Here is a 24,526-nt window from a genome sequence, read left to right on the forward strand (position 1 = left end):
AAATATTGAGAGCACACCTTGTGGCTCTGCCAATCCCAGCAAGCTGCCCTCATCATCCATCGCTGATTGGAGGCCTGCATTCGGGTTTCCACCTGTTCCGCTGGAGACCAAACCCAAACATATATCTCGGCCAGCTTAGGTATAATCACAGCTGTGCGCGTAAAGGTTAACAAACATCAGTGCAATGCCACCACATCTCGGCACAAATGAATCCCTTCCACACGAACTCGGATTCCAATTTCCGGATGGTCTGGGTCAAACCCACAAGGCTGGCAGCCCGCCCCTCACTGCATGCATGTTCTTATTAGTATTACATGTTCTGGTACGGCCATCATACATTGTGGAGATGCTGTTTTCTCTGTCGCTCCTCCCCACAGGCATTGCATTCATTCAACTTGAAGGTGAACGCAGGAGAGACCACAGCTTTTGTCGGACCGAGCGGCGCAGGCAAGAGCACGGCCATGCAGCTCATTCAGCGTTTCTATGACCCCCAGGAGGGCAAGGTGAGCGGACAGAGGGCGCAGCCGTCCACGGACCCACTCCAGATAAATGCATCCCAGCCATTCCGACCCGCTAACCGTTGTCGAGGTAACGATTCGTCGTTAAGTCAGCGGTTGACGTCGATTCATTACGTACACGCTGCGCGTTGCAAATCGTGCGTGGTAAAAGTCGATGTTGTAATTGTGTATGAAAATTATATTCTAGTCATATGCTAATGTATATTCTTAGGTTTTTCCGGTAAAGTCACGTCGGTAAAAATTTTAAATTAATAAAAGTAAAATAAAATAAAGATCACGACGTTTCGGAGGCAACACAAGCTTCCGTCTTCAGGTGGAACCGTCACAGCACGCTTGCTGTATCAAGTAAATTATTTTTAATTTTTATTTTTTTTACCTACGTGACTTTACCGAAAAACTCCTAAGAATATGAATCCTTGCAGTCACGAAAGCTTCAAATCTAGAATATGCTAATGTCACATTAGACCTGATTAACTTGCTAGTCCTCAAGAAATCCGGTGATTGGACAGTCTTAATCTGAGAAAAAAATAATATTGTCCACAAATTACTTGAGAAAACCCACAGAGTAGCGTTGCACCCTAGGGGCCGTCCATAAATGACGTCACGCACCTGGGGGGGGGGGGGGGGGTCGGACATTTGTGACTATGTGTGACGAGGGGGGGGGGGGTTGAGAAATGTGACGTCACGTCAAAATGCGCAACTTTAAATAAATATAGACAACACGTTCTACTTAATTAAATAGACTTTTGAATAAATGTTTTCTCCTACAACATCAGAGTGCAGCGCCACATTAAATACGCACTACAATGACAATAGTTTAAAGCGATTTGCAGCATGTTTTATTTTTTTTGGGGGGGGGGGAAGGGCAGAGCTTTGTGACGTCATATTTGAGGGGGGGGTCTGACTTTTTGTGACAATGGGGGGGGGGGTCAAAAATCGTCCAAATGGAGCTATGCACTTCTAAATCTAGATTGAAAACTCAATTCAGTAGAACTGCTCTATGCGTTTAGTTTGCTGTCCTTCCCCCGCACATCCGATTGGCACGGTTGGCTACGCACGGCGCAAAAGAAGTTCAATATACACACTACCCACAGACTCAACATTGCCCATAGACTCAACACTACCCATAGACTAACACTACCCATAGACTCAACACTGCCCATAGACTCAACACTGCCCATAGACTCAACACTGCCCACAGACTCAACATTGCCCATAGACTCAACACTACCCATAGACTAACACTACCCATAGACTCAACACTGCCCATAGACTCAACACTGCCCATAGACTCAACACTGCCCATAGACTCAACACTGCCCACAGACTCAACACTGCACATAGACTCAACACTGCCCATAGACTCAACACTACCCATAGACTCAACACTGCCCATAGACTCAACACTGCCCACAGACTCAACACTGCCCATAGACTCAACACTACCCATAGACTAACACTACCCATAGACTCAACACTGCCCATAGACTCAACACTGCCCACAGACTCAACACTGCACATAGACTCAACACTGCCCATAGACTCAACACTACCCATAGACTCAACACTGCCCATAGGCTCAACACTGCCCACAGACTCAACACTGCCCATAGACTCAACACTACCCATAGACTCAACACTGCCCATAGACTCAACACTGCCCACAGACTCAACACTGCACATAAACTCAACACCGCACCATAGACTCAACACTACCCATAGACTCAACACTGCCCATAGACTCAACACTGCCCATAGACTCAACACTGCCCATAGACTCAACACTGCCCATAGACTCAACACTACCCATAGACTCAACACTGCCCATAGACTCAACACTGCCCACAGACTCAACACTGCCCATAGACTCAACACTACCCATAGACTCAACACTGCCCATAGACTCAACACTGCCCACAGACTCAACACTGCCCATAGATTCAACACTGCCCATAGACTCAACACTGCCCATAGACTCAACACTGCCCATAGACTCAACACTGCCCATAGACTCAACACTGCCCATAGACTCAACACTGCCCATAGACTCAACACTGCCCATAGACTCAACACTGCCCACAGACTCAACACTGCCCATAGACTCAACGCTACCCATAGACTCAACACTGCCCATAGACTCAACACTGCCCACAGACTCAACACTGCACATAAACTCAACACCGCACCATAGACTCAACACTACCCATAGACTCAACACTGCCCATAGACTCAACACTGCCCATAGACTCAACACTGCCCATAGACTCAACACTGCCCATAGACTCAACACTACCCATAGACTCAACACTGCCCATAGACTCAACACTGCCCATAGACTCAACACTGCCCACAGACTCAACACTGCCCACAGACTCAACACTGCCCATAGACTCAACACTACCAATAGACTCAACACTGCCCATAGACTCAACACTGCCCATAGACTCAACACTGCCCATAGACTCAACACTGCCCACAGACTCAACACTGCCCATAGACTCAACACTGCCCAAAGACTCAACACTGCCCATAGACTCAACACTGCCCATAGACTCAACACTACCCATAGACTCAACACTGCCCATAGACTCAACACTGCCCATAGACTCAACACTACCCATAGACTCAACACTGCCCATAGACTCAACACTGCCCATAGACTCAACACTGCCCACAGACTCAACACTGCACATAAACTCAACACCGCACCTCCGATTGGCACGGTTGGCTACGCACGGTGCAAAAAAAGTTCAGTACGTACGCACGCGCGTGCCTGCGTAACCGTCCGTCCGACTTTGCGCCCCCACCCAAGGTGACGCTGGACGGGCACGACATCCGCTCGCTGAACCTGCGCTGGATGCGGTCACTAATCGGCGTCGTGGAGCAGGAGCCCATTCTGTTCGCCACGACGATCGCGGAGAACATCCGCTACGGCCGCGACAACGTCACCATGAGCGACGTGGAGCAGGCAGCTCGCCGTGCCAACGCCTACAACTTCATCATGGAGCTCCCGCATGTACGCGCGAGCGCGCGCACGCTACGTTACGAGCACACCCGGGCCGCGTGACATGTGTCGTATGCGTGTTACAGGGCCGGATTTAGGCACGAAGATAAGTAAGTTACGGCTTAGGGCGGTGTTCTTCATTGCAAGGCCAAGTCGGGCCACTGGTGGCCCCCTGATGTGCGGTCCTCGACAATACACAAATGGTGAAAACATCCCCCCATCATTATCGTGATGCTGTCAAACCCCAATGGTTTCAAATGTGTGGTGGCCACTCGCACTGATGATGTCTTATCGGCGAAAGTGGGCCCCTCTCTGAAAATGAGTGAAGAACACTGCTCTCGTTATAAATTAGTGAAGACCACTAAATATGAAGAAAAAACATTCATTCGAAGTTTAAAGTTTTACGCAATCGATTGAAGAATAAGGGAGAAAGGGAAAAAATGCTCTCGAAAACGGTTATTTTCATTCCGATATGGATATGACAAAAATATCCAGGCATTCCTCGATGGGACCTCTTAAGCTTGGCATGACTTAGGGCCCAAGCGTTCCGTAATCCGGCCCTGCGTGTGTACATGTGTACGTGTTGATCTGAATGTGCTGTTCACTGCTGTATGAGGGTATCTGGGTTGTGGGACCATTGTGGTGAAGTATGGTCAAATAGCCCCTCGCGACAGACACATCGTGAGGAGGCCTTCGTCAAGCAATGGAGCATAAATATATTAACAAATAAATAAACATTAAATTTTGATTTAAAGCTTTCGTGACTGCAGGGATTCATCTTCTTGGTTCTTTCGGTAAAGTCACGTAGAAGGGAAATAATAAAATACATTTTTTTAAAAATATATTATATTATTATATTATTTTACTATGTTTTATTTTTTTTTTATTTTATTATTTCCATTCTACTTGACTTTACCGAAAGAACCAAGAAAATAAACATTAATTTGTAATTTCAAAAACTTTCTTAGTATGCGAGAAACTCTTGAAAAAGATTCACGAGTCTGAGGCTTGTTCTTCTAAAATTAAATAAATAAGCAGACAATATATAATTATATTTAGATTTAAAGCTTTCGTGACTGCAGGGATTCATATTCTTGGTTTTTTCGGTAAAGTCACGTAGTAGGGAAATAATAAAATAATAAGAATAAAACTATAAATATATATGTATTATTACCTTTCAATGCAGGATGTATATAATATCTAAATTAATTGCGTTAAATTGCTTTACACCCTTGTGCAGCGAAACGGGTTTTTTCCGGTGCAATGCATCAAATAATGTTGCTTTTTAAAATCTTGTTTTGGAGAATGTAAGATTAATTAATAAAAAAAGGTTCGACAAGGTGTAAATTGCAGACAGATTTTTATTGCACTTATTCGAAATAAAGCGTGTAATACATTCATAGCACATTTATTTACTTTGTATTTTGTGTGAACTGGAAGCTATTTTGTAGCACGCTGACCTGCCCACACCGGACATCTGTGAAAAAGAGCCTCATAGCTCATCGGATTCCTCCTACAGTCTAAATAAAAATTCTGATACTGGGTATACCCGTTGCGCAAACCTGAGCAAGCCGTTGAGAACATAAATCATTACTTGACATAACGTGTGCGAATCACTTGTAATGTATTGCTTCATTTGACATGTTTTTCAGCCATTCGTACTGTCTTGCCTTACTCAGTATAAAGTGTGCCAGTCACTTATAATGCATTACTCTACTCGGTATGAAGTATGCCAGTCACTTGCATTGTCTTGCTCTGCTTGGCTGAACAGAAATTCGACACGATGGTGGGAGAGGGCGGTGGGCAGATGAGCGGAGGACAGAAGCAGCGCATTGCCATCGCGCGAGCCCTCGTGCGTAACCCCCGAATCCTCCTCCTCGATCAAGCCACTTCTGCCCTGGACAACGAGAGTGAAGCGGTGGTGCAATCTGCATTGGACAAGGTCCGCGACGTGAATTTGTATTTAATTGTCCTTTCGAAATCTTGTCAGAAGAGAAAACAACTTTGATTTAGTTTTGATTTAAAGCTTTCGTGACTGCAGGGATTCATATTCTTGGTTCTTTCGGTAAAGTCACGTAGAAGGGAAATAATAAAATAATATAAATATAAAACAATAAAAATTCTCACGACGTTTCGACTGCAACACAAGCAATCATCATGATTGCCACACTGTCTGCTTGTGTTGCAGTCGAAACGTCGTGAGAATTTTTATTTTTTATATTTATATTATTTTATTATTTCCCTTATACGTGAATTTACCGAAAGAACCAAGAATATTTAATTTAGTTGTTTTCATTTATTTTATTTTTTACCTACGTGACTTTACCGAAAAACCAAAATGTAAGAGAACGGGCAATTTGGAACTGTTGCGAAGTGGCTTCATGGCACACCGCCTGTGCGAGGTAACGTCCCTGCGGAGGTGGATACCAGAGAAGTACTTGTGTGTAATTGAATCAAATGTTTTAACCACACGCTAAGGGGGGGGGGGGGTACACAATGCCACACTGTCTGCGACAGAGATGTTTGTGGCAAAATCGATGTTTAAATGTTTTTACAGCTGGAATTCATAGATATGTTTTTGATATATATATGCTATGGTTTTTTTAGTGATTGGTAACTCGGCTGAGACTAACTTAAACATTTTTTTTAAAATTACAGGTGCTTAGACCCGGATATTAACCTCTTAGCCACCCAGTTCCATTTTAACGAACTACGGATTCAGGCCACCGATTCTGTAGCGTCAACGATCTAACGTCACAATTATATTCCATTAGCTCTGGACGTCTGTCAGCCAATCGAGATTGAAAACTCATTGCTTTAGAACTGCTTGACGTGTTTAGTTTGTTGTCCTTCCCCCGCACCTCCGATTAACACGGTTGGCAACGTACGGTGGTGAGAAATAAATTCAACGCACCTACACACATACAGCCAACCTCTGCAGCAGTCGGTCCATCTCCGTCCACAACGTGGCGAAGTGGGCTGTGGAGGGGCGCAATGCCGGCCCTCACGCCGATTGTAAATGTGTCAACCCGCCAGGTGCGAAAAGGCTGCACCACCATCTCAATCTCTCACCGCCTGTCGACGATCCACAGCGCCGACGTCATCGTGGGCTTTGAGCTCGGTTGCGCAGTGGAACGCGGCTCGCACGAGGCTCTCATGGCTCGCCAGGGCGTCTACTTCACCCTCGTGACGCTGCAGAGCCAAAGCGACCACATGCTCGGCTCCAGAGGCGACGGTACGCACGCGATTTGAAAGTTAACATTTCAAGTTCATTTATTAGGTATAGCCCTGTGAGCCATTCGGCTCTTGAATCGGGTGCAACTGCAACAAACAAAAAACAAAAACATGAACAAAAAACATCTTAAAGTGAATATGTGACTAAGTGCAAACAGAAAATCCAAGAAAAGACAGCAAAATATTGCAGAAAAAGCACCGTACACCAACGCTGTGTGCAAACATCCCAGTGGGATGCAAGTCAAACAACAACAACCAACTTAGAATAAGGCCATCAGTCTAACTCTGTACTACAACAAACAAACATGGCTAAACCAATACACTTTTCGAAATCACCAAAATAAAGCCATGAAAGCAATGAAAAAGCAATCATAAGAACTGTGACGGAATTTTCACAATAAATGGCATAAACAACATGTACTACCAAAAACCCTGCAGCCATAGCTGAAGGCGGCTTGCGCATGCGTGTGTTCCGTACGCGTGTTGAACTTCTTTCGCACCGGCACGGTAGCCAAGCGTGCCGATCGGAGGTGTGGGAATTGCTGTGCTCACACCGCTGCTGGCGGAAGGGCAGAACCGGCCCTAGACCTTTGGGGGCCCTAAGCAAAATTTGGTTGGAGGCCCCTTTGATGTATGATTGTTTTCACCCACTAGCTAGCAGTGATTCTAGGGGGCCCTCTGCTGGCCACTGGGCCCTTTGCAATTGCAAGGGTCGCTTAGTGGCTGGGCCGGCTCTGCGGAAGGGCCTCCCACTAAGAGGGAACTACAGAGGGCCACTGTGTGAAGCGTATGTTGGCCTACTCTTCCACGATGACCAGACGGCTTGGAAGAGACTGGGAGTAGCCCAAACACGCTTTACTTCGCGTGCCGATGGGCTGACTGTGGTGCCCCCGTGTGTAGCGCGAGGTGGACAGCTGCCACGCCAGGATACCGAAAAAAACCGGTGACTCCTGGATTTTAATTCTGTGCGTGCAGACCTTTATGCCACGGCAGAATGCCGAAACATATTTCACTCAAGTTCAAGTTCATTTATTAGGTATAGCCCTGTGAGCCATTCGGCTCTTGAATTTCAAAACAGCAGTGCCATGGTTGTCGTGTTCGGGTCACTGTGGTGCTGAGTTTATTGTTGATTTGTCGTGATGTTGTGCTTTAGATGAAGACAGAATCGAAGAGCCGATTGAGAAAGTGCGATCCTTTAGTCGAGGAAGTTACCAAAACAGCCTCCGGTAGGTGTTGTCTGATGCTGCTGGTTATAAAATAGTGCTTGTTTGTTTTTTGTGGTCAGATCGCCTGTTATCTGCAACTTTTTTTCATATTATACAATCTTTAACGATGGAGAACCAAAGGGTTGCAAGGCTGCAGTGAAGGTTAAGCAGCACTGATCTCAGAGTATCCATAGTAAAGGTTTTGTTTGGTTAGATTCCTTAAATATAAATGTGTCGTTAACCCACCACCACCCGACACAGTCTTTAAGTACGGTTTGCCATGTGAACAAAACGTGCCAATTGGTTACTACTTCAGCACACCGGTGTGTTGGAGAGTAAACCTACAGCGTTGACAATTTGAGTACGACGTTTCGCTGGTGATTACAACCAGCTTCATCAGGCCATTTGCCAGAATTGTGAGTTTCTCTAATTTTATGGTTTTAAGAAAAGTATCCTCCCCAAAGAGGTTCGTCAGTTTAACACGACGTAGGCATCCGCGACCAATATTAATTTTAAAGTTTTTTTGGGTTACGCGATCAAACCCAAAAAACCTTTATTGCGAATAATATCGGTCGCAAAAGCCGACGTGCTAAACCAATGCTGATGTGCCGTCTTCCCCCCCCCCCCCCCCCCCCATTATTCTCCTGGGACGCATGCTGAGCTCAGAGCAATAGAGCTCAGTGGGTTGATTCACCGCGAAGAGAATTCTTCCCAACGTCTGGGTCGTCGTCGTCATCTCTGTGTGTCACGCGCCGCCCGTTTCCCCCCCTCCCCGCACCCACACAGAGCCTCTCTGCGTAACCGCTCACGGTCCACGACCAACCCAGCGGTCGACGTGGGGCTTTCGCTCATCACGCCGATGGCCTCGAATCTACCCGGCGACAACGTACGCATTCGATTGTTGAAGCTGCGCGTGCAAAGTGTCGCGGCACCACAGCCGCGCCTCCGTCGTTCGGGTTTCAGCAAAAAAATAAATCAAAGAGGGGGGGGAGTTTTAGAGTTTAAAAATGGGAAAACGGAGGTGCGCCGTGAAAAGCACGCAGCCGTTTGTGGATGTGATGATGGGACAACAATAATAATGTAGGGGTGTCAGGGGAAGGATTTCCACCAATAGGAGGGTTAGTGGGAGGGGTGATCGAGTAGATATAAGGGTAGAACGGGCGGGAAGAGGGGGCTTTGGCGGGAACGAGATTGGGACGGCTGGGGACAGGTGTGGATGGGAGAAAAGGATTAAAGGACGAAACCCCTGCAATCTTGTGTCGGCTCTCCTTTACAATAATAATAATAACAACAACAACAAGAAAAGACGACTCGTTATTTTTTACGCATTGTTTCAAAATGCGATTAATCGATTTGAAATCGATTAATCATTCAGCCCTACAGGCACCACAGCGCAGGATCCTGCAAGCCACGTGCGGCAGCGTAGCCATCCGGCCACGGCTGCTATTTAAATATCCGCGCATTGTGACGCGCCTAACGGTGTTTTGAAATCCCCGACCAGGTGCATTCCAGGAGAAAAAGCACGGCAAAGACGGAACAGTCCGTCTCCAAGCCGGGCGTGAAGGTCAACAAGGTCGCTGACGACGACGAGGAGGAGGATGAGGAGGAGCACGCGCCCGTCACTCGCATTCTCAAGTACAACGCACCGGAGTGGCCCTACATGGTGTTTGGGGCGGTGGGGGCGGCCATCAACGGAGGGATCCAGCCGGTCTTCGCGATCCTCTTTAGCGAAATCCTCGGGGTAAGAGGTCTCTCTTGTCGGAGGAGAATATCTCGCCATGCCTCTGCTTTGACCGTCTCTTTTGCCTCCATTTTACCCTGATTGTGCTGAAATGTTATTATTTTAAATCTTGACTTAAAGCTTTCGTGACTGCAGGAATCGATATTTTTTGGGTCTTTCGGTAAAGTCACGTAGATAGGTTTTCTTTGAACCTATTATTTTAGTTCGCGCCTGATAAGTCGAAGAACAAGTCTCGCAAATAACCGAATAGAGCAAAAACGTACGTGTTAATGCCCCGGCTATCAACTGTGTTCTGCGTGTGACTTTACAGACCTTTACTCTGCCCACTGAGGAGGAACAGAGGAATATGATAAACCTCACCTGCCTCCTCTTTGTCCTTATCGGCATCGTGTCATTCGTCACGTACTTCTTGCAGGTAAGCCGATATCTTCGTGGGGCATCTTAAATTGTGGTTATTAATTATATTTTTGTACTAGGGGTTGTTCACAACCATTTACGGCCTTTGGCCAGGAAAGTCACTAAAAAAGTTGCACACGAACGACGCATTCACGCAAGCACCCGATGCTCCGTTTAGAAATTTTAAAATGAAACATCGTTGAATTGTATTATGTTTTGAATAAGACAATTATATTTCTTCATTAAAAGCTTATATCATTTTACATCTGGAAGACTTCATTGAAAATTACATTTAGTGTGAATTTTCTCTCGTCGTTAAGTAGATGGCCTTGCTGGGGGTTCGTTTCGATGCGGACTTTAACCTGTTTGGGATTGCGGGATCGAGATAAAGTGACATAGAGCTGCAGATCGATTCCAACTTAATCGAACGTCTGTCCCTGTGCCTCCGTCGTTCATGCAGGGTGTGCGTAGGTTTGCAGCGCCCCCTGCATGGAAACGACGTAAAGTGCAGCGTTCATCACAGATAGATGAAGTTGTGCACTTATATGAGAGTATTATCACGCTTGTTTACCTGGGAGAGTCCCACTGAGTCTCAAGACACGTTTTCTGCGATGTTGCAATGAGTCATTTGCGGCGTAACCTTTTCGGTGTTGGAGATGTTTTGGCCAATAACCGGAGGAAACCGGAGGTAACCCCTTTGCAGAACAGGGGAAATGAGTACTTGGTGCGGTGTGTAAACATCGCCACTAGGGAGACAAAGGCGTTCGGGCGTGGTGCTGGCCACCCCACCCCCTCGTGTACCGTTCCAGCCTTCATAGGTGCTCGCTAAGAGCACTTGCCCCAACAATCTGTTAAGGCTATACGGGGGATCTTTGTCTTTTATCTTTGTGCGCGTGCGTTGCCACGTGCGCAGGGCTACATGTTCAGCAAGTCGGGAGAGCTGCTGACACGCAGGCTCCGCCGTTGCGGCTTTGCGGCGATGCTGCGCCAGGACGTGGGCTGGTTCGACGATCTCAAGAACAGCCCGGGGGCCCTGACCACGCGCCTCGCCACCGACGCGTCGCAAGTGCAAGGGGTGAAGATTTGTTACGTGATAATTGTTTTTAAATCCTTTATATTAAGTTCGCTTGCTTGCTTACGACCGTGCAAATCTTTCGGTCGTTTTTTAACCCACTTCCCGTGATCCAGTCGAGCTGACATTTTCCACACAGACTCGTTGTGCGTGACAATTAATGTTCGTGAACATTTTTTTCCAAAATTTTACACTTTTTAGGACAAAAATATGATATTTAATTACCAATTGCTTAATGGTGCAATGCAATCATCTGACCCATAGGTGGCAGCCATCTCAAGCCAGAGGACGAGTGGACTCTAGCCGCCACGCATATAAAGGATTTATAGTGAAAAACTTTGTTTTTACGGGTTATACTTGTTTTACCCTTCTATCTGGCAACAAAACTGACACCTTTTTTACAAGGAGTCATGTTTGCATAGACCACAATTCCTGCAGCCATAATGCAAACAAAAAACATAACTCTGATAATATATGCACTGTCCTTGAAGTTGATTGGTCCACACCCGAGACAGCTTTCCTTAGAGCCTAGTCTCACATGGGTTGGACCAGATGACGCCAAAAGGCGCACAACTCAAAGACAATGCACCATCAGAGTATGAGAGCTCGGGGTAAGCATTTACACCATTGGAACCTCATTTGCCAGTAAAATATATGATAATTGGTTTTTTACCCTTCTATCTGGCAACAAAACTGACACCTTATTTACAAGGAGTCATGTTTGCATAGACCACAATACCTGCAGCCATAATGCAAACAAAAAACATAACTCTGATAATATATGCACTGTCCTTGAAGTTGATTGGTCCACACCCGAGACAGCTTTCCTTAGAGCCTCGTCTCACATGGGTTGGACCAGATGACGCCAAAAGGCGCACAACTCAAAGACAATGCACCATCAGAGTATGAGAGCTCGGGGTAAGCATTTACACCATTGGAACCTCATTTGCCAGTAAAATATATGATAATTGGTTTTTTACCCTTCTATCTGGCAACAAAACTGACACCTTATTTACAAGGAGTCATGTTTGCATAGACCACAATACCTGCAGCCATAATGCAAACAAAAAACATAACTCTGATAATATATGCACTGTCCTTGAAGTTGATTGGTCCACACCCGAGACAGCTTTCCAATCAACTTCAAGGACAGTGCATATATTATCAGAGTTATGTTTTTTGTTTGCATTATGGCTGCAGGTATTGTGTTCTATGCAAACATGACTCCTTGTAAAAAAGGTGTCAGTTTTGTTGCCAGATAGAAGGGTAAAAAAACAATTATCATATTTTTTTTACTGGCAAATGAGGTTCCAATGGTGATTTGTTACGTGCTCGAATTTCAATCCGGGATGTTTTTTTTCTGTTGTTGTTGTTGTTGTTGTTCACGCCGTTGGGGTCATTTCTTCCGAGATGGTGTTCCCTGGAGTGGTAGGGTGCCGTCAGCGGTCACGTCGTGGGGAGGAGTGAAAGAGAAAATGAAAAAGAATCCATTAGGATGTCTCGCGGGGCAGCGTGACTCGCACGTGTGCCCTGCGAGTGTGTGCGCAAGAGATTGTCACAGAACATTCACTTGAAAGAAAAGTTTTCAAATTGTTTCGTAATGCTTTCCCACTCGGGCTGAAAGTGGGTAATTTTTTTGCATTAGCTCTACCTGTTGGGTCTGCTCACCTCAGCGAGCCACGCTGATGAAGCTCATGACTCTTTTTGATCAGTATCAGGGGGCTCTATAACTCAAAAAGGTGATTAAATATGCAAGTGCCTGTGATATAAGGTTGTGATGCTATTAGGAACTTACCCTCTTGACAATTAGACAAATAGACACTTCCAAAAGCTCGGACACACAAACCAAAGTAACGCAACTTCATTTTACCCTGACAACTACCCCGTGTCGGCTTCTGTGCGACTAAATACAAACTCTTTGGTTTTTTCGGTAAAGTCACGTAGGTAAATTTTTTAAAATAAATTAAATCACGACGTTTCGGAGGCAACACAAGCTTCCGTCTTCAGGTGGAACCGTCACAGCAAAATTACTGTATCAAGATAACAATTTTTTACCTACGTGACTTTACCGAAAAAAACAAAGAGTATGAATCCTTGCAGTCACGAAAACGTCAAATCTAGGGCTAAATACAAATCGCAAGTTGGAAAGCGTTGCGGAATCCAATCAACGTGTATGCGTGCCCCCCCACCTCCACCTTCTTTGATATTACGCATGACAAGGGTTCTGGTAATTTTTTTTCAAATTTGTTAAGAAATAAAAAAAAACCCTCAATGTATCAAGAGCCCTTAAAGAGGAGCCGCTTGCTGAGGATGCCTCCTTCTTTTCAGGCAGCGGGCATGCAGATCGGCATGATCGTCAACTCCATCTCGAACATCGGGTCGGCGTTCATCATCGCCTTCTACTACAGCTGGAAGCTGAGCCTTGTCGTCACTTGCTTCCTTCCGCTGTTGGCTTTGTCGGGCGTCTTCCAGGCGCGCTTGCTCACAGGCTTTGCCAACACTGACAAAGAGGCATTGGAGGATGCCGGCCAGGTGAGTGCGGAGGGGAGCCGACCGGCGGACCTCGCGTGACGTGTCCTCGGGTTGTAATCGATGTAGATGCAGAGCTACAATTTACATTTTTTTTTAAGCTTTCGTGACTGCAAGGATTCATATTCTTAGGTTTTTTCGGTAAAGTCACGTAGGTAAAACATTTTTAATTAAAATTTATAAAATAAAATATAATAAAAATCACGACGTTTCGGAGGCAACACAAGCTTCCGTCTTCAGGTGGAACCGTCACAGCACGATAGGTATCACAGCACGATAGCTATCGTGCTGTGACGGTTCCACCTGAAGACGGAAGCTTGTGTTGCCTCCGAAACGTCGTGATTTTTATTTTATTTTTATTTTACTTTTATTAATTTTCATTTTTTACCTACGTGACTTTACCAAAAAAACCTAAAAATTCTACAATTTACAATTTCACATGCAGGTGGTCAAGACAAACAACCGTGTTGGGAGTAGCGGAGTTGTTTTTTTTTATCGCGGTAATGTCTCCTTCGTATTTGCGGATTGGGGGGCATTGCGTCGTTATACGTTGTACGGTCCGTTTTGGATGACCACAGTCGCACACTGGAGAGTTTTTAATTTTACATTTGTGCATCAGGTATCCGCATCTGCCGTGGTTTGTGCTGATGGGATTTAGGGTGGACCATGAGCTTCGTGAAAGATCAAACCCAGGGTTCTTCTGCGTTGGGTCTTTCACAACAAGGTGTTTGTGAGTTATTTTGAACTCCATTCCGGCTTCATCGGGAGTTGAATTCGCATTGTTTAAGGTTAAGCGCATGGGTCTAAAGGGGTTTGCCGTGACTTCATGCGATGACGAGGGACGTTATTGAGGTCCTGATGAATGGGAAGGCGACTGTTTTCCTCTCTACCGCATCTGCACAATTGACGAGCTCTGTCCATGCACGATATTAGGAAGCCACTGGAGCTATGCTTTTTTTAAAGTCGAGATTGAAAACTATTTTTCTTTAGTTTGTTGCATTCCCCTGTGCCTCCGATTTGCACGGTTGGCTACGTACGGTGCAAAAGAAGTCCACCATACATACTGTCCGTAGACTAACACTACCCATAGATTCAACACTACCCATAGATTCAACACTGCCCATAGACGCAACACCGCACCTCCAATTAGCACGTTTGGCTACGTACGGTGCGATAAGAGTTCAACATACATACAAACCGTGCTCCTGTTTCACCACGTGTCGATAGATTAACACCGGACCCAGGTGGGTTAGGTGGCGAGCGGGGTTGCACTCCTCCACACTCGCAATCGCAGGGCTTCCTCCGCGAGGGCTTGTTGTTCGGCGTGAAGCCCGACGTTTTTCTCCGCGTGCCGGGAGCTCCTGCAGGAAACCGGCCAGCGCAAAGTGCGATACGTGCCGTGTTGTGTCAGTGTAGCACAGAACTGCGCTGTTTGTGTGTTTTAGTTTGTTGTCCTACCATGCCGCACCTCCGATTAGCACGGTTGGCTACGTACGGCGTGAAAGAAGTTCATACATGGTGGTTGTAGCAAATACAGATCTTGGTGGTAGTAGCAAATATATAAACATACATACGCATACATCAAACCTTTAAACTGGTAGGAACCTCCTGGTTACACCAGCCCACAGGGGATTATTGTGTCCGTCCGTCCGTCGTGTATCTAAAGATGGGAGGGGTGGGGCTGGGTGGAGAGGGGAGGGTGGGGAGGGGCTGGGTGGGGAGGGGCTGGGTGGGGAGGGGAGGGTAGGGAGTGGCTGGGTGGGGAGGGTGGGGAGGGGCTGGGTGGGGAGGGTGGGGAGGGGCTGGGTGGGGGGTGGGAGCGGTGGGGGGAGGGGGCGGTGGGGCTGGGTGGGGAGGGGTTGGTCACCCCGTGGTGCCCTTATAAAACTCAACGTTTAACCTACTCACGCCGGCTTGTGCCCGCCCTCACAGTCGGGCATATTTGCGGAATACACCACGCCGCCGTTGACCCTGGCCATTGACCGAGCAACCCAACGTTCCTACCAGCTCCCTCCGCAGGAATGTGTTTATGAAGAAACGTACACACCGTGCGGATAACAATCGGACTCGCAATGCACGCGCCCAGGTGGTGAACGAGAGCATTGTGAACATTCGGACGGTGGCCGGTCTGGGCAAGGAGCAGACCTTTGTGAAGCAGTACACGGACAGCCTGACTGTGCCGCACCGCGCCGCCATCCGCAAGGCGAACGTCTTCGGCGCGACCTTCAGCTTCTCGCAGAGCGTCATCTTCTTCACGTACGCGGCCTCCTTCCGCTACGGAGGCTTCCTCGTGGCGCACGACGGATTGAAGTTCCCGCTCGTGTTCAGGTGAGCGAAGCCCCCGCAGGTTCGACCGTCGCTCGGGGTTTTGCGCGTGACGCTGGCCCTCTCGCCCGTTGAACGAACTCGTCCGTGGAACTGTTGCGGAGAAAAGATCGCCGCCGATGCCCTCGTAAACCCCCACCCCCCCCCCCCCCCCGAGGCTTTTTATCTCCCGCGGAATATTTTCCGGGGCCACTGGTCGATCAAGAGACCAGGGCAAAAATTTTAGCCGAGTATGAATCTGCGTGTTTCATTTCGTCGTTAAATGCTGCTGTGTGGACAAAGGCAGGGGTGGTGGTGGAGGAGGCAGGGGAGGGGGCCTATTCAATGAAATTGCTCCATTGTGGCTGAATAACAAAAAATACACGACTTAACTGTAATTTTTTAAAAATATTCCAATAATCTCGCGGCAGGGTGTTCTCGGCGCTGGTGTTCAGCGGCACGGCTTTAGGCCGAGCGTCGTCGTACGCCCCCGACTACGCCAAAGCCAAGATCTCGGCAGCGCGTCTGTTCAAGCTGTTCGACCGCACTCCGGCCATCGACTCCTCTCCAGACAAGGGAGTATCGTGGGTGAGTCGCGGTCAGAGCCATTGCGCCGTGCTCGTCGTCTTGTGTTGAGAGCGTTTGACTCGCTGGTCGGGTGCCTGCGAATTCAAGGGTCCAACTGAGCCCATCATCCGTTTCGGGTGGATGATGTGAATATTTGGAGCAGTAGTTGCAGTGGTTGCAGTGCCCAGCGCGCACGTAAGTTACGATGTCGTTAACCTGAGTGCGCTACGCAGCCGTGGCTCACGTGAGTGGTGAACAATAAATTTCGATTTAAAGCTTTCGTGACTGCAGGGATTCATCTTCTTGGTTCTTTCGGTAAAGTCACGTAGAATGGAAATAATAAAATAATAAAAATAACACCTGATTAAATAATTCTCACCATTCTATAATGTTTTATTTTCATTATTTTATTATTTCCATTCTACGTGACTTTACTGAAAGAACCAAGAAGATGGTGAACAATATTTGAAATAATCTTGCGCGCCCCCCCCCCCACTCGTTCATCAACTCGCACTGACCAGTGTGGTGAAGTATTGTCGAAAAAAAACGTCGTAACTAACAGGCTGTGGGGGGTCTTCATTCAGCAGAAAATTGGATTATCATTAAAAAATGTATATATTTCTACTTAAGGTTATTTTGGTGGAGTGATTGTACAGTGGCTAGTGCACTGCGCTACGGACACAGCCAACTGATATTCTTAGGTTTTTTCGGTAAAGTCACATAGGTAACAAAATAAAAGTAAAATAAAATAAAAATCACGACGTTTCGGAGGCAACACAAGCTTCCGTCTTCATGTGTTGCCTCCGAAACAGCCAACTGAGTTTGACTCCGGGCCGTAGCTGACATCATTGACGAGTGATATCTGAACCGGTCCTGGGCCGCCCTTCACCTACCCGAACTAACCAGTGTGGTGAAGTATGGTCAAACATCCGCCATGGTCGACAAGGCGCAGGAAGGCTTCATCCAGATGTGGATCGAACACAGGGCTGTGTATATTTTTTTATTTAGCGAACGCTTTGATACAGTTACAGCACCAGAAACACAAGAAAATTAAGTAAATAACCGTATACGTACGTATGTCAATGTTACACGTGTGAGTGGACGTCAGCCAACGTAGTCACAGAGCCATGTGACAGCCACCTCCAGCATGTGCAGGGCAACAACGACAACATGATGGGGGCCACGGTCTCCTGCTTCCCCCGCGGTTACACGGCGACCTGTCACGTAGCAGTACGACGTCCCATCGATGTTCATAAGAAGCACCGCACCCGCCTCGGTCACACACCGGAGGCGGTTCAACTGAACCCACCCTGGTGCCTTGGGAGGTCGATGGCAGGCACCTGGACTGACAGATCACTCTGAATGACACGGGGCTGTGAATGACTTATTTTAGCACCGCACGCAAATCAATGACACGGTGCCGTTTCGCGTTGCGCAGGATGGCTTCCGTGGAGACGTGACGTTCACCAATTGTACGTTCACGTACCCAAGCCGGCCAGACACGCAGGTGCTCAACGGACTCTCGGTGAGCGTCCAGCCTGGGCAGACGTTGGCGCTCGTGGGCACCAGCGGGTGTGGCAAGAGCACGAGTGTGCAGCTACTCGAACGTTTTTACGATCCAGACGGAGGCCAAGTGGTGAGTGGACGAAGAGATGACCTCCGCGTGGGAGCCAATTTCCCATCGTGCATTATCCGCGTTCACGTTTGATAACGGACGCAGTTTCAGTGTGAAGGTGTTTGTGCGTTTGGTTTGTCCGTCCATTCTAGATTTGAAGCTTTCGTGACTGCAAGGATTCATATTCTTAGGTTTTTTTCGGTTAAGTCACGTGGGTAAAAAAAAAATTAAAATTAATAAAAGTAAAATAAAATAAAAATCACGACGTTTCGGAGGCAACACAAGCTTCCGTCTTCAGGTGGTTAATTTTTTTTACCAACGTGACTTTACCGAAAAAACCTAAGAATAATTTGTCCGTCCATATTTTTGCAAAGGGGGGCGATACTTTAACTCGCATGCAGATGATCCGATGGGAATCAACCTGAAGTATAAAGTTGTATTGCTATTGGGGAATTACCCGATTGAAAAGTGGCCACATTTATCAAAGGGTTACCCAAAGAAATGCAGACACAATCGAGAGCAAGACGGACTATTCGCAAATTTGCAAAGTAAATGTTTCCCTGACGACTACCGGTCAGTTTCCAAAATCCAAAATCCAAAGACAAACCACACGTTGTAAAGCCTAACACATTCCATACGCGTGTGCATGATTTTCCGTAAATGATGTATCTTAACTTTTCATTTAAGTTGTGCCTTATTCCCACGATGCACTTTCCCAATTTTCGATTTGATGACTCTTCTCAGAACGCATTTGAACGGATGAATCGCGGTGCTGACAGCCGCCCAGTAACGAACGCACACGCGCGCGCCTTGGCATCATCGACATCAATTTGCGTTGCGTCGTCCGCGACACAACTGTGTCTTCTCTCTCTCTCACTCAGCTGATCGACGGGAGGGACTCTCGCACGGTGAACGTGCGTTTCCTACGCTCCAAGATCGGCATCGTGTCCCAGGAGCCGGTGTTGTTCGACTGCAGCATTGCCGACAACATTCGCTACGGTGCCAACTTCCGCGAGCTCACGTGGGAAGAGGTCATTAATGCCTCCAAAGCCGCGCAGCTGCACGACTTCGTCATGGGCCTGCCCGAGGTAACGTCCTCCTCCTCCAGTAACTTCAAGTTCCTTGCCCCCCCCCCCCCCCTGGGCTGCGTTGTGGCTTGGCCCCCCCCCCCCCCGCGGTGCTGTCTCTCCACCTCTCAGGCTGTCGCTGCGTCTTTCAACCGAGAGAGATTACATTCCCGTCCGGTGGTTTGATGTTCGACGTAGAGTCAGATCGTGCTCTTGATGAAACTGCGGCAATGATTTTACGCGATTTGGATTGCCTTCGTGGTCGGCAGGCTACTCCCATGTCAGCGACATTGCTGTGAAAGCTGGGTTTGAACCCAGGTTACAGACACTTGTTATTTAGCCATGATTTAAGTCACCAAAAGGACTATACACGTGCATCAATTGTTTTTATCATCATAATCAGCCACACTCAAACCGCTGCTGGATGAAGGTCTCCCCAAGCTGCCACCACGATCCTGTGATTTAATAATCCGCCTAGCAAGCACCTGCACTTGATCTCATTTAATCGCTCCATTCCTTTGCTGCCACTCGGTTATTATTATTGATGATGATCGACCATCGTCTCTTCTGGTCCTGCCCAAGCCCGCTTAGTTGTCCACTTACTTTTTAAAATAGTTTGGATGACATCAATAAACCTGTGTTTTCTCTAATCCTCAGTTTGTCAATGTAATTCCATGCATCTCACAATCGGTCGTATTTTTTCTTCTTCTAAAAAAAATTCAATTGCCTTTCCACACCGCATGTATCTGTATGAATGACTAAATACATCTGTACAATGTTACCGTGCCAGAAATACGAGACCAACGTGGGAGATAAAGGTGCACAGCTGTCTCGCGGAGAGAAACAGCGGGTGGCGATCGCGCGTGCCATTATCCGCGACCCCAGGATCCTTCTGCTGGACGAGGCGACATCAGCGCTGGACACCGAGAGCGAGCAGGTGACGATCTCACACGCACGCAGCCACGCGCTTAGGGGCCAGTCATTGAGTAGGGACGCAAAAATGTGTCAAAACTTGACCCCTCCCTGTACGCACGCGTACTTTTTACACATCCACCCTCCGAATCCTATAGAACGGCCGATATTTAATCCACGCAGAAACGATCACGGATTAATAATATTGACGTGTTTAAGAAAACAGAGAGTCCACCGCTGGACTGTCTAATTCATTTGAAGGCCAATGTAGACATTGTTATCGAGGCTTCACCCCCCCCCCCCACCGTTCCCTATGCGTACGGACACTGTCAGTAGACCCCCATACGCAAGCATACGCATTTGGGTTAACCCCCCCCCCTCCTCCATGCGTACATTTCAAGTTTCATTTATTACTGAAAGGATGGCTCCTTACGGGCCACGCAGGGTACGTATCCAGTGACGATGCTTAGTTGTGGCGTGCGGCATCTGGCGTGGTTGGGAAGTTGGGGTTGTGGTCAGGGATGTCGAGACCCAATGGGATAATTTCTTTGTCGTGATAACGTTTTGTTGTTGATGTTGTCCGTGCTATTTTTTTTGGTGCCATTGATTAATCTGTTTATTAGTTTTCATTTGCTTGTTGTGTAGGTGTGTGTGTGTGTATTGGGATTCTTTCGCGCCATGCGTAGCTAACCGCGTGTATGGGATTTGGTCCTTAAAAATAATGAATGGTCGCGTGTTATGAGAAGCCGTTGGCATGAATGACGCCATATAAAATTAAAGTATTATTATGTTATAATCAGGTAGGTGTTTCTGTGTGACCAGATTGGTAGAAGGGTGCCACGGTGGCGAGATGTTAACCACCTTGCCTGGTATACAGGAGGTCGTGGGTCCGATCCCAACCCCGACGCCTGTATATTTGGAGTATATTTTTCTCCGGGTCTGTCGGTTTATCCTTCCACAGTTAGAAGCGTGCGCTTTGAGTATTTGGATGCTATCAATTTCCACGTGATGTTAAGCCACTTTGTTGAGCTATCATTTGTGGCCAAGTCGCTTAAAAAAAAAAGTATTTAGCTCAGTGGGCCTTACCAGGTAAAATAAAAAAATATCTTGATTTGAAGCTTTCGTGACTGCAGGAATCCATACTCTTTGATTCCTTCGGTAAAGTCACGTAGGTAGAAAAATACCTACGTGACGTAGAAAAATACGTGACTTTACCGAAAGAACAAAAAATAAAAAGTTTTTTTTTACTTTATTGACACCGTAATGCATGAGAATGTGTTCATGTTAATCGTGTGTGTTTGAAAACTGTTGCGCAGACCGTGCAATCTGCGTTGGATCAGGCGCGCCAAGGCCGCACGTGCATCGTGATCGCTCATCGCCTCTCCACCATCCAGAACGCCGACCAGATTGCCGTCATATCCCAGGGGCTGGTCATTGAGAAGGGCACTCACAACGAGCTCATGGTTGCGCAGGGCGCGTACTACAAACTGGTTACAACAGGCGTTACCATGAGCTAAGGTCGTCGTTATTTATACGGCAGAGATTCACTTCCGAATGTTTTCCGGGTCTCTGGTAGACTGGAGTAGGTGACGGGTGACAAGCAGCCACAGCCATAGCGTATTGTATACTGGATGTGGTGTGCTGGGTACGGAAATATTTAGCAGGTCGCCGACCTGGACAGACCAAGCTGAAATTAAAATCAAATGACACCGTTGAAATGTCACCTTTATGTTTTCATTTAGAGTTTAGTAAACTATGAAATCGCATTTTATTTTCCATTACCGCTTAACCCGGGTCACTCTTGCAAGAGAGATGTGTTGTCGTAATGCTGACAACATCACTCAACACTTAATTCTAGATTTGAAGCTTTCGTGACTGCAAGGAATCATATTCTTAGGTTTTTTTCGGTAAAGTCACGTAGGTAAAACATCACTCAACACTTGAGAGACCTTAAGATTGCATTGTATCAGAGGTTGGGGAACGGATGGCCCATGGGCCAGACATGGCCCACAATTTCATTTCTTCCAGTCCGTGGCTACGTGGATGCCTCACCACTTTGGAACGGTCCACAGATGACATCCTTCACTGGAGGAGGGGAGGCGGCGGAACATTTTCAACCTGGCAAAGATGCCGCGTTTATCATTTGAGCGCGCTCAGTCACGCAAACGCCTCTTGAAGTGGCAGGAGTTGACTTGAGCTGCGTTAGTGGACCGTCAAAGCTACGTGAAGTTTTATTCGAGCCTCGCCCAGTAGAGGGGTCTCCATCCCCGAGTTATATAAACTGTCATCGGATGTAGTGTAACGTTGTTTTTTTCCCCTGCAATGTGTGGACGTGCACACACGGGCTTAATGAACATTTACACACACCAACTTTGTTTTACATGCAATTGTGAGCCTCGTGCTAAGATTATAAGGATACAATTTGATCGTACGTGGATAAGATATCCTGATTAATGGACGTTTTATTGTTGGAAACATTTCATGTTTATATTAGCCTCAAGCATGTTCAATCCCTCGTGACAATCCACTGCTGGATGAGGACCTCCCCACATGCCTGGCAGGCCTTGGTGGAGGGGGGGGGGTTATTTGACCATACTTCACCATGCTGGGTCAGTGCGGGTTGGTGCTGGCGGGGAGCAGACGTAGCAGCATAGTACAATATCACAATAGATGTTGCTGCAGTTCTCTGCTGCCCACCACATAACCCAGCAACAAACCTATAGCGTCCCGTTTGTGCGTGATGGTTACCCATCCAAGCACCATGCAGGTTCAAATCCCCACTTAGCTTTAGATCTGGGTGCATTCTGGGTAATTTGAAAGTAGAAAGGTATATGTTATATTGACCGCTAGTCGTGTTGCTCATTCATTTGATTCCACTGCGGAAGGGCAAGTGGTTTGCCCTTCAGATGTATTGTTCTCAGCCATTGCAATGTGGAATTTCCACCACTGGCTCAGAACCGTCAATGCAAGACGCTCCATTTTTTGAGCAGGGAAATGTTTTGACTTAAGGTTGGGATGTAGTCGAGCGTCTTAACATAAAAGACTTAAATATAGGTTAATGTAGAGAAATGTTATGGTACATATTTTACACGGATTGTATTGAAAGGTTGTTGCCGATTAATAATGAACACATACTAATAGTGTTGTGCACTTGGAATATCCAAAATAAAAAAAAGCTGGTCCAATTAAAAAGATGTAAATGTTGTGGATTTTCTCCAACACACCGGTGTGCTGTGCTAGTAACGAATTAGCACATTCTGTTTACATGACAACCCTTACTAATTGGCTGTGGCGGGTTTAAAGACATTTATATTTACGCGATCCAACCCAAAAAAAAAACCTGTATTGCCAATTAACAAGTTTTATCTTCTTCAGGCATGCTGGTCACAAGACGCCATTTCACACGAAATGCACCAAAAAGCCTCATTGAGGCTCAACTCGCATTAGAGCACATCATGCACTGTGATGTTTACCCAACTGCTTTATAACGAGCATGTTATTTGTGGGAGGAAATTGGAGTACTGTACATGGAGAAACTGCACACACGAATGGGTGATACTCAAGACACAAGAGTCTTCACCTAGCTCCCTTGCAAGCCCAGCAGCGTTGGGAATCCGCGAGCAAATCTGTGATCCAGCAACTCCACCGACCAGAATGAGCCAACAGGTAGTTGTGGCTGAAGGTAGATGCTCAGGTTCAATGAGCTTGGGTCATTCATAGCGTGCTGTGATGCAATGCTTGCAAGTTTTGCAACTGTCAACTCATGCTCGAGTCAATATCAGTCATGACCTATTCACTGCTGGATCAAGGGCTTTCCACATTACCACCATATAGGCTTGCAATAGTTGATCTAACTCCCACATGAGTTGTCATCACACGATCTCCATGGTGGTTGTCATCTTCAGCATGTTATCAGTCTTGACCATCGGCCATCACCCCCTTCTTCTCAGGTCACTTTTCAAGTTAATATCTCGAATTTGCATTTGTTTTTTTGCCTGTGTTCATCTTTCTCTGCAATTGCAAGCATGCATCTCCAGGTTTGTTTTTCTGAGCAGATTCTGTCTCACTACATGCCGCCAATAATACAATTACACTGGGAATTGGAGCCAAAACACCTGAAATTAAAAGTGGTTAAAACCTACGTATTACTTCAAATATCAATAAAACATCTATTGCATACACTATAATTGAGATCTAAAAATATAAAAATGATGTACTCATTTCATACACAGCTGGCATATGGCTGTATCTGTTGTCCGTGTTGTGTATCTGAACATACCGATGCAAGCAATAATATTCTGACAGTCTCACGAAGGGGAGTACATAATCACACAGTTCAAAAAAAACACAAGGCAAATGAGG

The 24,526-nt window shown here is 46.7% G+C and overlaps 1 protein-coding gene across 1 annotated transcript in view; it reads left to right on the forward strand.

Annotated features, from left to right (window-relative positions):
* Positions 1–21,681, forward strand: part of ABCB11 (ATP binding cassette subfamily B member 11) — a 39,113-nt gene extending 17,432 nt beyond the window's left edge. Inside the window, exons 12-27 of the mRNA XM_078871186.1 lie at positions 378–503; positions 3,331–3,534; positions 5,294–5,464; positions 6,559–6,757; positions 7,910–7,982; positions 8,748–8,847; positions 9,463–9,702; positions 10,013–10,117; positions 11,012–11,173; positions 13,499–13,702; positions 15,786–16,027; positions 16,435–16,591; positions 18,009–18,206; positions 19,067–19,273; positions 20,043–20,189; positions 21,481–21,681. Of these exons, the coding sequence (XP_078727312.1) occupies positions 378–503; positions 3,331–3,534; positions 5,294–5,464; positions 6,559–6,757; positions 7,910–7,982; positions 8,748–8,847; positions 9,463–9,702; positions 10,013–10,117; positions 11,012–11,173; positions 13,499–13,702; positions 15,786–16,027; positions 16,435–16,591; positions 18,009–18,206; positions 19,067–19,273; positions 20,043–20,189; positions 21,481–21,681 (2,736 nt within the window). The remainder of the gene's footprint in view (positions 1–377; positions 504–3,330; positions 3,535–5,293; positions 5,465–6,558; positions 6,758–7,909; positions 7,983–8,747; positions 8,848–9,462; positions 9,703–10,012; positions 10,118–11,011; positions 11,174–13,498; positions 13,703–15,785; positions 16,028–16,434; positions 16,592–18,008; positions 18,207–19,066; positions 19,274–20,042; positions 20,190–21,480) is intronic.
* Positions 21,682–24,526: the final 2,845 nt, after the last annotated feature.

Source organism: Lampetra fluviatilis, chromosome 31 (genome assembly GCF_964198595.1).
Source record: "Lampetra fluviatilis chromosome 31, kcLamFluv1.1, whole genome shotgun sequence".
NCBI lineage: Eukaryota > Metazoa > Chordata > Hyperoartia > Petromyzontiformes > Petromyzontidae > Lampetra > Lampetra fluviatilis.